This window comes from Telmatherina bonti (assembly GCF_933228915.1).
Source record: "Telmatherina bonti genome assembly, chromosome: 14".
Classification (NCBI taxonomy): Eukaryota; Metazoa; Chordata; class Actinopteri; order Atheriniformes; family Telmatherinidae; genus Telmatherina; species Telmatherina bonti.
This window is the reverse complement of record NC_136612.1, coordinates 16,274,377-16,289,356: the sequence shown is the minus strand read 5'-3', so window position 1 is coordinate 16,289,356 and position 14,980 is coordinate 16,274,377. Positions and strand designations below refer to the sequence as shown.

Below are 14,980 nucleotides of genomic sequence, written 5' to 3'. Positions count from 1 at the left end.
GCAGACCACGCTTCATGATGCTTAAATTTTACATAGTGGTATTGACACTCATTAAAAAAAACCTGGAATAGTTAAGAGTTGCTAAATTAAACTGATTCTTCCCCCACCGGCAGATTCCTTGCAGTAGCACAGCCACAAACAAGCCAGTGGTGATAAATTCTCTGTCTGAGGTTACATCAGATATTACTTTAGTTCAGCTACAGTAAGTCAGGTGTGCTAACTGTAACTGCTGAGAGTTACAGAAACAGGATGATATGGGCAATGCAAGGAATCGGAGCTGTAGACTACAAAGTGTTGCATGCAGGATGAGGCGGTTACACCGTTAGGCAGAAACGTTATCCTGAGATATTGTTAAAATATGTTGAACAAAAGAAAGCATGAAGAGAGAAGCTGATTCCCCATAGAAGCCACCTGAGTTCCCCAAGACGCCCAGAGAAGTGCAAAGACCGGTTATTCACAGAGCCGAGAAGAGAAGAGCACAGCCATCGGAAAGCATCGTTGCTGTACCACAACATGACATTATAAAAAGCCTGCAGCGCATGACAAATCTGCAGCTATGCTGCATGCTGGAGCTACTGCAGAGTTTGTTTCCTTGTAGGTGGTAAATCTAAGATCAGGGACACAGTTGTGCTCGATTCTTTTGTTAAACAACTTTAAAATATTACACAATCATACATTTCTAATTCATCCCAACTTAATTCACATCACTTTTTTTTTTCCCCCAAGAAATTTGACTTTTTTCTGTTTTTAGATTTTAAAACAAGCATGTTTATCAAATTAAGTGAAGATTAAATTGCAGAGGGTAAATATGGGCGGCATATTCTAGATTTATCTGCACCCTAAACTTTCTATACAATTGCAAACATGTCATCTAATAAAGTTACAACAAGGGGGAAAAAAAATAAAATAAAAAAATTATATATATATATATATATATATATATATATATATATATATATATATATATATATATATAATATATATTCCATATACATACATATGTGTGTGTTTACACATTACTGAAATAAAGAAATAACACCTTGCATGACTAAACATCTCTCAGCCTACAGACACCTCAAGCACACACTATAGATTAGTACAGGTGTTTATATACGGCATCAGTTTAGCATACGACACAGCAGCCTTGTTACTTGTCGAAACAGCCGTCATGTTCTGCCTGAGTGATATCATATCTTGATGAATATAAATTCTGAATAAATAAAAAAATCTCTAATATATCTCATGTAATTGTTACTTTACCTGCATCTTAAGTGTCAATATCTTTTGAATGTGTAGCAGTGAAAAAAAACCATATTGAACTGATTTTTTAGCAAGAACTCCATAGAAAGAAATCACGTGGCACAAAAGTAACAAAGTAATGTTACCTGTTAGTCATGCTCATGCACCAGAAGAAGCAGCAGGAAAATGTAGGAAGCAGAGAGGCAGAGAGAAAGGCGACTGGCGGTCCCAGAATCCCCGGAGTCTGTGTGTAGACGCGCACGTGTGTGGTTAGCATGTGCACATGCGTGCTCCTGGAACTCACCTTTGTAGACGTTGAGTGTGATGGTGCGGACTGCGATGCGGACCATGCTTTCAGGGTGGTTGAAAAACTTAATGGCTTCGGTGTACAGGGCAAAGTCATTAGTGTGCTGTGTGTGGGAGACAGAGAGGGGGCGCCGGTGAGCAGGGCAATGCACCGCCGCGCTCAGGTCACCAATGAACACAGAGAGAGAAAGAAAGCAGCTGGATAGAAATACTGAAAATTATCATTTGATTAGACTGAAAATAGCATCATCACTCCCCTTTTACAGTAGAAAAAAGTACAAAGAATCTTAATCTAAACCTAAAAAAAAATCTACAAAAATATCACAGGAAAGCAAAAGAAATACATATGTTGTCAGGAAATTTCAGGAAATGAATTCTTTCAGATATTTGTCTAATTTGGAATTTTCTGGGAAAAACTAGCCTGTCAGGAAGAACTCGCATCATGCTGACTTATTAACACAGTAAAAGTAGGCTGCTTTAATAAATCTCAGTCAGACAAACAGATGACTGAATCGTGAAGCCATCTCTCTCTGTGCCAGTGCCTGAACCTCCACCCTACTGTTCCTCAGTCACTGAGACCTCCAAGTAATCACAGCTGAGATTCAGGGATTAAATGGAAACCTAGAAGTCACAGCAAATGAAGAGAATGACCCTGAAACCAAACCCAAACTCAGAGCTTTAACTCTGTTTTAACCTTTGTGCAGATCTGACAGGAATAGACTAAAGTAATCCAATGGCACCATCTAGAGGAGATCACACTGTAAGTCTGGATTGTGTTGTTAATAGATAATAACACATAACAAGAAGTAGGATGTATAAAGTGTTTTAAATAAATAAACAAAAGACTCCAATGATTTTTCTTTAAACTAACTAAACATATAAAAAATATACATTTAAAACAGATTAAGTTTACTCTGAAATCACCCAGTATAAGTAGAATGAAGTAAACATAAATTAAAAAGGAAGGAAAAAAAATGCTTTTGGTTATTTTAATACGCAGAAACATGCTCTCAGATCTACACAGTGGGTCTGGTTTTGGCTTCAGGAGTGCAGCTACCACTGACAGTACACCAATAACTTTCCCCAGAGCACACAGGGCGATGAACAGACTCAGAAAAACACTGGAAACTGAACATAACATCAAGACTAGTTGTTCAAGTGTTCACGATCCTGTTGGGCTTCCATACATACATACATATGATCATACATTCCTGTTTAACACTAAAATGATTGTACTGAATTCTATAAGACAACCACCATTGACGCAGAAAGTGCTAAAACAGCCGTTCTTCACAGGAAGTTGCTGCATTAACAGGAAGTCTGTTGCACATCGAGAGAAAAGATCAACTGACAGAAAATGTGATGGATCAACAAACCTCAATTTTTTTTTTTTTTTAAACAAAATTGATTTCTTGCTCTAGAAGTTTTGCTTTTTTTTTTAAATCTAGAATTACATGCATACAAACTTTGCCCAATTTCAGCCCATCAAACGTTTCTCAGCTGCTGTTTGCATAAAGCTCCATCACTTCTTTCATTATCATTCTCAATCTTTGAACTCATACTTCCTTCCTCCTCCTCTGTCAAGCGGATCACAGTAGCAGCTGCTGATACTGCATGACTGTTTCATCGTTCAGTCTCTCTTTGTTTTCTCTCATAAACCTGATCCCGCTGCGGCCTCACCTCATTGTAGAAGAAGTGCACAGTGTGGTTGTTAAGTTTGAGTGACAGGGTCTTGAGGAATGAAATGTAGTAAGCCATGATCTCCTCATCTGAGAAGTCAAACTTGTGGACAATGATGGAGTTCACATGGTTGTTGGACAAGAGATAATCTGAAAGTAGAGGAGAAGAAAATCAACCTCTAGAACAGCTTGATCAGATTTGTTAAGGGGACATGGTTCAATGTAGACTTTCCTAATCTACTTTGTGATAATACACGAGCCCAATGACTCTTTTCATGTAGGGATCAATGAGTACTGACCAAGTCGACCTAATTACCCCAAAGCCATAGTTGAGAGACTAGATGACCCCTACTTCTTGTGAAAAAGTGCACTCTGCAAATGGAGAGGTAGTGCAAGCATTAGGACTAAAGGGAAGAAGTGAGACTGGGTTAAAATGTCAAACACTGACAAGATGTTTTTTTTTTTTTGTTTTGCATTGGTGTCATATTTGCTTTACTGTCATCAAATCAGCTATGAGCCGATGCATCTTGCTCTCCCGTATGAAACATGAAAAATACAGATTTATTTCTAGTACCTTCATATTTTAAATTTGATTTTTCCAAGATATCTGAGGATCTGATTTTTATGCTAATGTATTTGTCAGCTATAAAATGTCTATAAAATGTCACCTTTCTTTCTGTTCCAAACTCTGGGAAATTCCAGCAAGCATCCTGATCACTAATAAAAAGCTGGACATTTTCAAAAAGTTTGTGTCTGCGTTTGCTCTGTGATAGACTTGAGATCTGTCCAGGGTGCGTCCAAGACTGGACATTTTCAAAAACATGCATTTAGTCATTCACAAAACTGTTCCATCATGTGCACTTACAATATGAAGGCATCTTACGGGTTATCCTACTTAGGGTGCATCTGATTAGAGAAATAACTAGTTTATCAACTGCTAAGTTTTTAGTTACCTAGCAACAAGAAACGCATGCAGTGCAAGCTGCTATGCAAGGGATATTTAAAGAAAGGTCAGACATTATTTATTTTAGAAAGCACTACGTGCACATCAACATACTGAGCATTTTTGTGTAATCCGACATTTCTGTAAGAAATATTGCACAAAGTCATGTTTTATTGTTTTTTTTCCCCATTTTGTTCATCGTCACAGCGTAAATACAAGTCAATAAAAAGACCAAACAAAAAAAAAAAGAAGTTTAAAGGATAGTGAAATTATATTCACTGAATTTTAGTGTAACATTTTTCATTTACTGCAGCTGTTTCTTAAATGACAAAGTTACTATAAATCAGTACAATAAATCAAAACATGGCAACACCAGAGTGCAGCATTAAAAAGTAATATTTGCCAAAATCAAGTCAAATTAACAAACATTATTTAGCTACAGGGTATGTAATCTGCTGTGCGAATATTTACTGTTAAAAATAAATAAAAACATTTACACAAAAGAAAGATGACATTACATCTTCTTTCCAGATGTGTTTCATTGCTACGGCATGATGCATCACCACTGCATCATATTATTATCTTTTTTTTCTGTGAGTGAATGGAAGTACTTACATAAGGAAGTCTCATGGCTGATGTTTTCAAACAGTATGTTGAGTGTCTGCAGGAGTTGGACGCAGACGTAGCGACCAGACTTCTGACGCAGGATGTTCAAGAAGAAGACAAACATGTTCTTCTCCAGGAAAAAGCTACACATATTAAAAGAATGCAGACAAATAAAAACAAAGGACTCAGATTAAAGATGATGTGATGCTGAAGGGTAATAGTAAAGCTGCAGTTGCCTTTTCAAGCATTATTAGAGCAGTTTCTTTCAGATGGTGGCATTTCTTGGTCTCTAAATTAAAAAATAAAATAAAAAATAAAAAACAATAGTGTTCTTGTAAAATTTAATAATGGTTTACAAATACTTTAATTAAATATAAATGTATGTTTATATGAACGTATGTCCAGTATTCTGCCCAATTCACTCAAAGAAACCCAAGTTACCTCCATGTAAGCCAGGGATGTCACAATCACAGATTTTCTTAACATTATTACTTTCACCAAAAAACTAAAATTATCACAATTATTATGAATTTATTAATTTTCCAACTCTCTAAATGAGTCAGATCAAATGAACGCTCCTTACAGGTCTTTAAGTTGTAATTAGGGATGTTAAAAAGAACATGTTAGTGCCTTGTCACGGCAGTGAACAGAAGCCACCAAAAGCCACTTTATCCTCCATATTTATGAAGGTTTAGTCAGTTCTTAAGCCTCATATGTAGAATTTTAATCAATGGATATCAAGACAAAGTTAACATGGGTGTGATTTTAAACAATTCCAGATTAGGTAGTATCCTTGCAGGAGAAGCTGATTTTGGGCATGTATATGCTTTGTCACAGCAATGAACAGAATCTTACAAAACCCATTTCATTGTCCTTATTAATGACGTTTCTGACAGTTTTCAAGACTTACAGTCAAAGGATGGCCACATGATGACCCCTTTGATATTAAACAGCTTTCCTGTTTGTTCCGGAGTTGTGCTGATCTGTTGTTGTGGTTCACACATAATCTTTTCTGGAAAGCGATGACAGTGAGGAATCCTTTATGATTATCAATCATGGCTTTTAATACATAATAAATTATTAAATTAAGTTATTGTAATTTCCCCACCTACCTGCCTACCTATATAACAAGCAGGATCTTTTTCACATGATTCTGGCATGTGCCAGATGACATCACCTGTCAATCATTTGTCAGAGCAGAGTCAAGAGCCACAGAAGGCAAAAAAGTAGAGCCAGTAAATTGTGCTGGCATCTAGGTGAAAGTGAACTGCAACCTCACCCAAATCATTATGTTTTTATGTGTGGAGAAGCGAGCTAACACCAGCATTAAGACAGCACACGGCAAAGCATGCCTGTTGTGTTGGGAAGCGAACACAGTTCTATTTAGGAAGAAGTTTGCTGAATTTAGGTCATCACATTCACAAGAATTAATGCAAATAGCCTCCATCACATGAACAAAAGCCCCTGAGGCTTCTTATGCAATGTCTTTGATTGTGGCTGAAGTGAGAAAACCTTCACAATTGTAGAAGACCTAAACTCCAGGAGGGATGCTAGCAAAAATGTAGCAGAACAACTAAAATCTGTTCCCTTTTCTGATTACACACTCTGCTGTAGGACAAATAAAATGGTGAAAAACATTGTTGAGCAGGTTGAATAAGATGGATCCACAAATATGAGTGGAAATCCACAACTTCTTGCTTTTGTTAATTACTTTAGAGTGACAATATTACATCTAATCTGCAAGGATTTGAAGGGGGGAAACAACAAGAGAGGACATCTTTGATGTAAACTTAGTTTAATATTTTATTAGATTAATCTGAGCTTTAAGTGTTTAGAAAAGGTTTGGATTATTGACATTCAACACATCGCAGTTTCCCGGCTGTTGACGGCATTTGAATATTAGCTGTACCTTGCACCAAGCGTGTAACAGCTCAGTTTCCTTCTTCAACAGCCACAGCAATCGCCTTTAGCTTGAAAGCTGCCTCATATGTGTTTCTTTGTGTGCTTTTAATAATGAGGGTGTGTGCATGAAGCTAAAAATTAGTCATTAGCCAGTAACAATGCACACATTAGTTGCATCGTTGTTTAAGCCGGAGGGTTCAAATCAAGTGAAAAAAGTAGTGGCTTATAACCTGGAAATTACAGTATTTGAAATATGTTTCTTTAAAATATGTTAAGTTTGATAGTTTCTTTTTTTTTTTCATTGTAAATTTTAATAAATCAGCTGGGCACAGCATTGTTTCCAACTCCAAAAGCTTTGCACTGGTTAGGGAGTTGTTTTAAGTTGAAAGAAGTAGCATTTGATTTATAATCAACTGCATGAATCAGTTTTTTTTGTTTTCTTTTTTAAGGATGAGAGCTTTTTGAACTAGAGTTTAAGCAAAAAATAGCCACAACAGGATAAATACAAATTTCCACACAAATTAAGACAGTAGAACTTAGAGCATAATTCTCACATTAAAAACTTCCAAGTTAATACAAAGATGTTACTTTGACTCATCTGCAGCATGACATTAACTGAGACTTACTCAAACACAGAGCTGTCATTCTGGTCCCCCCAGATAAGAATCTCTGTGATGGAGCGGATGGTTTCAACTAGGAGGTTTCGATTATGGTCTGTCACTGTGGTGTTTTTGGTCAAAACATGGTACATGTACCTGAAAGAGGGACACAAGTACAGTAAATAAGTATGGAAGACAGAAAGTTACATGGAATAAATGGTCTAAAAAATAACAGCAATGTACAAAAAGCCTAACACCACCCCTTATTTCTTATTGTCAGGAAACGGGACATACTGTAGGTTCCCTCGTATGTTTAAATTATGCACTGCTCATCCGGCTGATATGCAGCTTTCTGAGAACCGTATTTTTATGTCCATCAGACTGGATTATCCGAGGCATTTTCTGTGAAAGCAATTTAATACCATGGACTTTTTATGTGCTCTCAATTAAGAGACTGAACACTGACTCGTGCCTTAAATGAGACATTTTTCTGCTTGAATATTTCAAAGGAAAGTGTGAAGTGGATTAACAATTAAAAATATCAATAAAAGAAAAAAACAGAGTTCTTAAAAAATGGTCAGGTACAGAGACTGGACTGAACAAGATTTAAAAACAAGCAAATGCTTGAAGAAAATCTTTGAAAAACCTTGACAAACCCTAGAAAAAGGCCACTTTAACAGATTAAAAATCTGACTGCTTGGAAGTCAAGTATAAAGAAAATGAGGGATGGCTCAATGTTTTTGTATACTCAGTTCTAACTTGATCTTAGAAGTAAATGCAGATTTGCAGTGATCTATGTAGAAGCTGGTCTGCATGTTTGATCAACACATCAGATTAAATTTGTTAGGAAGCACTTGTCCAATATCAAATGTCCAGAAAGTAAAGTAATAACCACTACATTAAACTGCGTTCACCTCGCCATGGGCATTTTCACCCACTAGTCTCATATGAAGCTGACTGACATCGTTGTTTTTATTTTATATTATGCACCTGTTGGGGAGGGACGACTTAAATCCGAGTGTGTAGTGTGTAGCAACTCCAATATTACAAAGACGTGTCTCTCTTGACATAATCCGGTGTGTAGTCTAATTAACCAGTGTCAAAAATTCCAGTTGACACTTTTAACGTAGATGTTTGCAGATAAAGTGCATTCTTATCCTTAAAAATAAAATCTACATTAGCATCAAATGCTATTATGGTTTACGGCTAGCTTACATTATCTAACAAAGCAGACACCATAGAGAAACAACTAATACATTTTATTGGTATCTCAGCAGACAACTGGTTAAGTTTATAGATCTAATGTTAGTTTAACGACGAATAACTCGGCAAATGTTAACACAAGCACTCGTTCCCAATCCCGGTGATTACATTGGCTAACATTAGCCTAAGTGATGCTAACTACTCACTTTAAATGGTCCAAGGAGTGGATGTTTTTCGTTTTTCCCTGTCCTCCAACCCAGCTCCGTGACCGGCCAAACATGGTTGCAGTTTTGAGAGTGCTGCTGCTTTTGGCAGATGACTTTATTCTGTAAAGGTTACTGACAACACCTCTCCATTGCACCCACTTTTACAGTACGGACACCTTAGCAAACAGAGGGTGATAGGCAGAGATGGCAGCACTACGGGAGTCATTACGTAACACTTTCACTGCACAGGGGTGTATGGGAGTTGTTGTTCTTCTCACACAACTACACAATAAAATGAAGGGGAAAAACTACAACTTCCCTAGTTAGTAGTGACGGCTAAATCACGCGACTGCAATTGCACGCTGACTGACATCTTAACAACCAATAGGTGAACAGAATCTTAGTCAGTGAACCAATCACTGCAGGTGTCGTTTTTATGTTCAGGACTATTTTGATGCAGCAAGCAAAACTGTTCGAGTCGACATTTATATAGCCAGACGCATGTGTTTGTGAATATTAAGCTTTAATCGATACTGATGTGTTTAAGAAAACCCCAAGACTTGCAGACATGTTTGCGGTTGTTTTGGCTAACCTTGCATGCTACTGTTTTTAGCCCTAGCCAGCCAGCTGGCATGGCGTGAATTCCGCAAACCCAAGGAGCCAATGTCAAGAATGCGTCGAGCTTGCTAAAATAACATTTCAATTCTGACTGTTGGTTGTTTTTGTAAGCGCTGAACGTAACGTTGCTTAGACTACCTGTTTCCCTATCATTTTTCTTCGGACCGTACAGATAAAAAGTTGGAAAGCTTTCTTCAATCTCCGTCGTAAGTCGGGACGAGCCGAAATGGACGCCCCAGTTTCATCACCCCAGTCAGATTTCTAGCGATACAGACCACAAGACCATCACATCCAGGCCCGAACTCGTCTAGGAACCAAACCGTGACTTTCTTTAATTTCTATGACACACCCAGTTTATGCCCAGTTAGATTCGGTGGAATCGCTCCTGGACGAACTCCCATATATGTTTTATTTGGGCCTGTTCTTTGTGAACGTCCTCATCCTCTACTATGCCTTTCTGATGGAGTACATCGTCCTGAATGTGGGGATAGTATTTCTGCCTGAGGACATGGACCAGGCGCTGGTGGATCTCGGGGTGCTGTCGGACCCGGCCTCTGTCCCCTACGACACAGACACGGATCTGGATGTGTTTGAGGGGTATCTGGAATGACAGGACACGGCGGAGGAAGCGGAGTCTGTGGGCCAGTGTGAACATTATGGGAGAAAATGCCTCAGACTGGGTTCTTCTGCAACCTTCCTCTCATAGAGACATTTTAATAAAAAAGTAAGAGGCTGTTTGATCTTGGATATTGTTTATATAAAGTGTGGTCAACAACATATTTATGTTGTTTTTTTGTTGTTTTTTAAAAAAAAAAAAAAAAAGGTTTTGTTCATTTGCTATGTTGCTTCTGTCCTTAGGTTGTCCAGGCTCAAAGGAAGATAACCCAAGGGAGAGATTTAAACTCTGCTGGCCACATGGTCTGTCCCATGGGAAGATCAGTCTGCCAGATCAGCTGTGTTGTCTCTATTTGGACACCAGGGGATCAGCACTGGCACCTGTCACCTTTTCTTGAAACACAATGAAAAGGACGCAGCACATGCTGTTTGCAGGTGCAAAAGGAACAGCTGCTCCCTTTTTCAGAAAGCTGGAGCGCATTTCTTATCTCCTGTATTGTTCAGATCAAACGCCTAACATTAACACAAAGCAAGTATCCAGGCTATGCAGATTACTCAACAAGCAAACTCATCAGACATTGTCACAGAAGTCACAGTGTCACATCCTGCGCAGTCGAGACATTACTGCTGAAGTGGCGAAAAGCAGCTGGACGGCATCCCTTGTAGGCATGTTATTTTCCTAAATCACTCTGAGATTGAACTGTTTGACTCTTACTTCTGAACACCAGATTCATTGCTGCTTTGCTGACTCACTTACCCTCCAGGCTTCCGTTAAAATGTGTCTTGGAGTTATTTATACTGTATCTCCGTGTCGGGGATATGCACTCAGGGGCAATGTCAGGAAATCTGAGCGTGCTGGCAAGACTTTAGAGTTGAGTTAAGAGTGTAAATCTGCAGGATGAAAGAGAATTAAACTTTTTACTTGTTTTTATGTGTCATACCTTTCACTGTTATGCAGAATGTATTCAAATAACAAGATATAGGTTGAAGCAGTATGTTTTTGCCTATATCACAACAATTGGAGTCAAGTCAATCTAATTGTCCACAACAGACAAATTTTGGCTAAATGTGCCAAACATCATGGAAGGGAAAAAAAAATAAGTGCATAAGATTTAATAACGTTCATCCTCTTTTTAACATGTGTTTTTATGATTGTAAGAGAAAAGTCGATGCATGATAAATTTTATTCTGTTTCTGTTTGAATTGTTGCAAATACAGAATTCCTTTTTATAGAGTCTATCTTTTCATCAGCAATAAAATACTGAAGGCAAGCAAGTGGCCAATTAGGTAGTTATTAAGTCATTATTATTTCACCCCAATTCTGCTTGATTTGATTATAAATAAGGGAAAGATACATACCCGAGAGGAGGTAGAGTCCTGCAGTCAAAGAGAATATACTAAATTTGCATGGTAGCCATGGTGATGTAAGATCTGCAGCAGTAGGGACCAAAAAAAAAAAAAAAAACTCCAAATATGTGCACATGTAAGATTCACACTGAAGCTCCATCTAGTATATTTTTTTTTTTAGCATGTTTGCATCGATGGAACATACTTCCAGACAGCCTTTCATCAAGATGACTACTGCCCCGCACACATTTCACAATTTTCAGATCACAGGAACTGCTGCGTAGCCAGCTGAATGAATTTAAAAGATACTCCACATTGTTGTGAAGAACGTGGACAGGTAAAACAAGTCCTAATGTAAGAGCTGATGCGTTTTGGTTTGAAGCTGTCTTAAAGCAGTATTGTTGAAAAGAAAATTTGATTGTCAGGATTTGTTTGTATGAATCTGTAATCTGGGGAAGGGGTTGTGTACGGTAATAATCACTGAGCCATCGTTTTGATGATAAAAACTCAGGACACAACTGAGCATTAGTATATTTTACAGGATTTGATCAAACTGTATAGTTGAGTCGATCCAGGCACACGATTAAAAGCAGTTTTTTTTTCTCCTCAGTTAAGGATCAATGTCAGTCAAATGAGTTGGGAGGTTATTTATGTTTTGAAAAAAAAAATTACTGACAAGGGAAACTGTTCAGTGGGAACTGATTATACAAAACATTTTTTTTTTTTATCCTTGCTAGGGTGTTGTGTAAAATAAAAATGTGCCATTCAAATCCTTTAAATGCTTTAATGATCAGTGTTCTGAGATCAGCTGCAGTTTATTGTTGAGAGACTTGATCTTTGAAACATTTGGGTTTTCGGTTGTCTTGTGCTTAACCACGCTATCTCTAAAAGTCCGGCTGGCAACATATGTTGTTGGAAAACCAGCAGGGATGTCATGATTAAGCATCGATGTCATGATGTGCATGTATTTCATCCCATGCACACTTCCAGTAGCTTTTTAACTCTGATAGTACCAAGGTGATGGTCCCAAACCTCACATTTCCACAGTTATCAGTATTCTCCTACTTATCTCATTGCACATGAATATTTTGTCTTTGCATGGCAGATGTTCAGTAATGGTTGCAGCAACAACTTATTCATCAACTTTTTTTTTGTTTGTTTTAGTGGTTTTCCTGAATTACAAACAAACCATTTTGAATCTGGATCACAAATCCCACATTAGTTAGGACTATGCTACATCTTCCACGCATGACTTCATACTATGCTGGTTAGGATCTGATCAACTCTAACTTCATCAGCGTACAGCCTGTAGCCAGTGCTAGCATCATTCTTCCACATCTGCCTTTTAGCAGATATGCACTCTGAGCTGTGGATTGTTACAAAGTTTTATTTTTAAAAAAGATGTATTTAATAAATCTGAATGAAAAAAAACTTTAACTGACTCATCTCTAATGTTATTAATCAGTGCTCTGTTGGTGTCATTTTACATTTCATTCACAAGATGGAGCCAGAGAACAAAAGATAATGACAAAGACATTCTGTGTAACAGCAAAGCATACTGGGTATATTCTGCAACAAGTCAGACACAATAATTACAGATGGAAATTATTATTATTTGCTGTATTCCAGCATCTTGACATGCATTCATGTACTGATATTATAACCTGCACTGTCCCAATTAAATCCGCATATTAACGTTTAGTGGATGTTTTTACACTGTAGCTATCTGCTGATCAAGAAGGAATGCGGAGTTTGTAGACTATTATAAGCATCAACTAACATGCTAAGAATGAGAAAATGGTAGCAAACATAAGTGTGTACGTTCTGTGATGTTTTGGTACATGCAGGGGCATCATTACGCTCGGCAGAGCTGCAAACAACATGGTGAAGTTTGCATTAAAATGCAGAACAGAAACCAGAAGTGAAGGAAGTGAAAAAAGCTCTTTTTAATAAACTGATGCATTTAGATTAAATGGAAAACAGAAAAACCAAAACTTGAAAACACAATACTTTATTTGAAATAAAGTGCCAGGCGATAAGCAAATAATAATGTACAGCCACAAAAACTGCAAACAAAATCACTTTAAAACCCTTTTAAACCGAAGACAAGACAATAAAAAAAAACATCAAATCAGTGCAAAGTTGCTTGTTAAGTTTGTGTGAAGCATTACAGTTAGCCGTACATGCTTCATGCTGTGGAAGACTTGTGTAGTGTTCAGCTGTGTTCCTGATGATGCGAAGCTGGAAGAAAAGACCTTTACTCGCTATTCTAATGCCAAAGGATGCGGCTGTCCTGCTGCTGAAGCCTCTCAAAAACTCCATAGGGAATACACTGATTCCACATCCTGGGATGAGACAAGACAAAATAAGTTTTAAAAAAAGGGGAAAAAAAGATGGAAATGAAGGCTTTTTATTTAGTAACGGGACATGACAGCTCACCTCAGAGTTCTAATCTTTTTACAGCTTCTCAGACTGGCTCCAAGACTCTGCGCGCCAACATCTGTCATCTTGTTATACTTCACACTGGTAAAAAGAACAAGAACAAAATATTGGTGACAACTCTAACTTATCAGCAAGTATGGACCAGTAAATCCACTGTAAACGTTTGACCGCTATCATATCACATCACCGTGGTTCCTTTTTTTTTTCAATGTATTTATCACTAGTATACAAACACAATGATATATATGAGGAGATGAGTTCTTTGAGCACTTACTCGAGGTCTGTGAGTGAAGCCATGTGAGGGAGAACAGCTGCTAAACTCTCTGCCCCTTCATCAGAAATCATGTTGCTGTAGAGGCTGGAAAATAAAAATGAAAAGGGAAGTGAAATTAAGTGGGCTTAAAGAAAAATGGTATTTATAAGTGTTGAGTGGGCATATGTGTGTGTGTGTGTGTGCATGAGTGTGTATGAAATACCTTAAACAGTGCAGTTTGGGGAGGTCCTTTAGTGTAGGTGCTAATTTTTTCACTCCCTGGTCTCCTATACAGTTTTGTGACAGACTGAACATAGAGGGGAGAAAATAAATATTTAGACTAACGAATTAAAAAATAATAATAATTGAGAAAGACTATCTTGAAGTTTTGGATTTCTGAGGACTGCCCTAAAATTGAAGACTGGTATGCAGAGGTTTTGAAGATACTCCCTCTGGAAAGACTCACGTAAGGCAAAAAAGATAACCTCGAGGACTTTTTGGACATCTGACTACCAGTTGTAAATAAGACAAACTCCACATAGGCTGAACATACATACAAATGTACAACATCTGTGGTGGTGTTGTTTTGTTTTTTTTTCTCTTGTTTACTTGTTTATTTTTTTCCATCACTACCTCCTGTTTTGTTTTCTTTCTTTTTTTTCAGTTTACAAATGTAAAAAAAAAAAAAAGGAATTTACATATATTGTATGTAAACATATACATATATATGCACTTCAGTCCCAATAAAAATAAAATTATTAAAAAAAAAAAAATTAACAAAGGGCTCAACATATACTCACTTGAGTACCTCCAGAGACTGGAGTGATATCAGTGCATTTGCCAGTTTCTCTGCTCCTTGGTCCCCTATCTTACTCTTCTCTAGACTGAAAGACAGGACAAAATGTAGATGCTGTCAGATAAGATGCGCAGCTAAAAGCTAAAAAGATCAAACGATGTACACTTACTCCAAGTGTTGTAGGTTATGCAACCCTGGAAGGAGGTCCCAAAGTTTAGGAAGAGCT

The 14,980-nt window shown here is 37.5% G+C and overlaps 2 protein-coding genes across 6 annotated transcripts in view; one reads left to right on the top strand and one right to left on the bottom strand.

Moving 5' to 3' along the window:
• The window catches only part of clec16a (C-type lectin domain containing 16A), a 55,339-nt gene extending 46,485 nt beyond the window's left edge, over positions 1-8,854 (bottom strand). For all 5 annotated transcript variants that reach the window (XM_079252413.1, XM_079252416.1, XM_079252415.1 and 2 more), the window contains exons 1-5: positions 8,684-8,854; positions 7,302-7,430; positions 4,783-4,916; positions 3,226-3,374; positions 1,544-1,649 (exon numbers count right to left, since the gene is read on the bottom strand). In XM_079252413.1, the coding sequence (XP_079108539.1) occupies positions 1,544-1,649; positions 3,226-3,374; positions 4,783-4,916; positions 7,302-7,430; positions 8,684-8,757 (592 nt within the window). In that variant the 5' untranslated portion in view covers positions 8,758-8,854. The remainder of the gene's footprint in view (positions 1-1,543; positions 1,650-3,225; positions 3,375-4,782; positions 4,917-7,301; positions 7,431-8,683) is intronic.
• A 294-nt stretch (positions 8,855-9,148) lies between these two features.
• On the top strand, positions 9,149-12,627 carry dexi (Dexi homolog (mouse)). The gene is made up of 2 exons (XM_079252527.1): positions 9,149-10,025; positions 10,160-12,627. The coding sequence occupies exon 1, from the start codon at positions 9,642-9,644 to the stop codon at positions 9,909-9,911; it is 270 nt and encodes an 89-aa protein (XP_079108653.1). The 5' UTR covers positions 9,149-9,641; the 3' UTR covers positions 9,912-10,025; positions 10,160-12,627.
• The last annotated feature ends 2,353 nt before the right edge of the window (positions 12,628-14,980 follow it).

Coding starts and splice junctions, on each gene's coding strand:
- dexi (XM_079252527.1), top strand. CDS start 9,642: ATGACACACCCAGTTTATGCCCAGTTAGATTCGGTGGAATCGCTCCTG.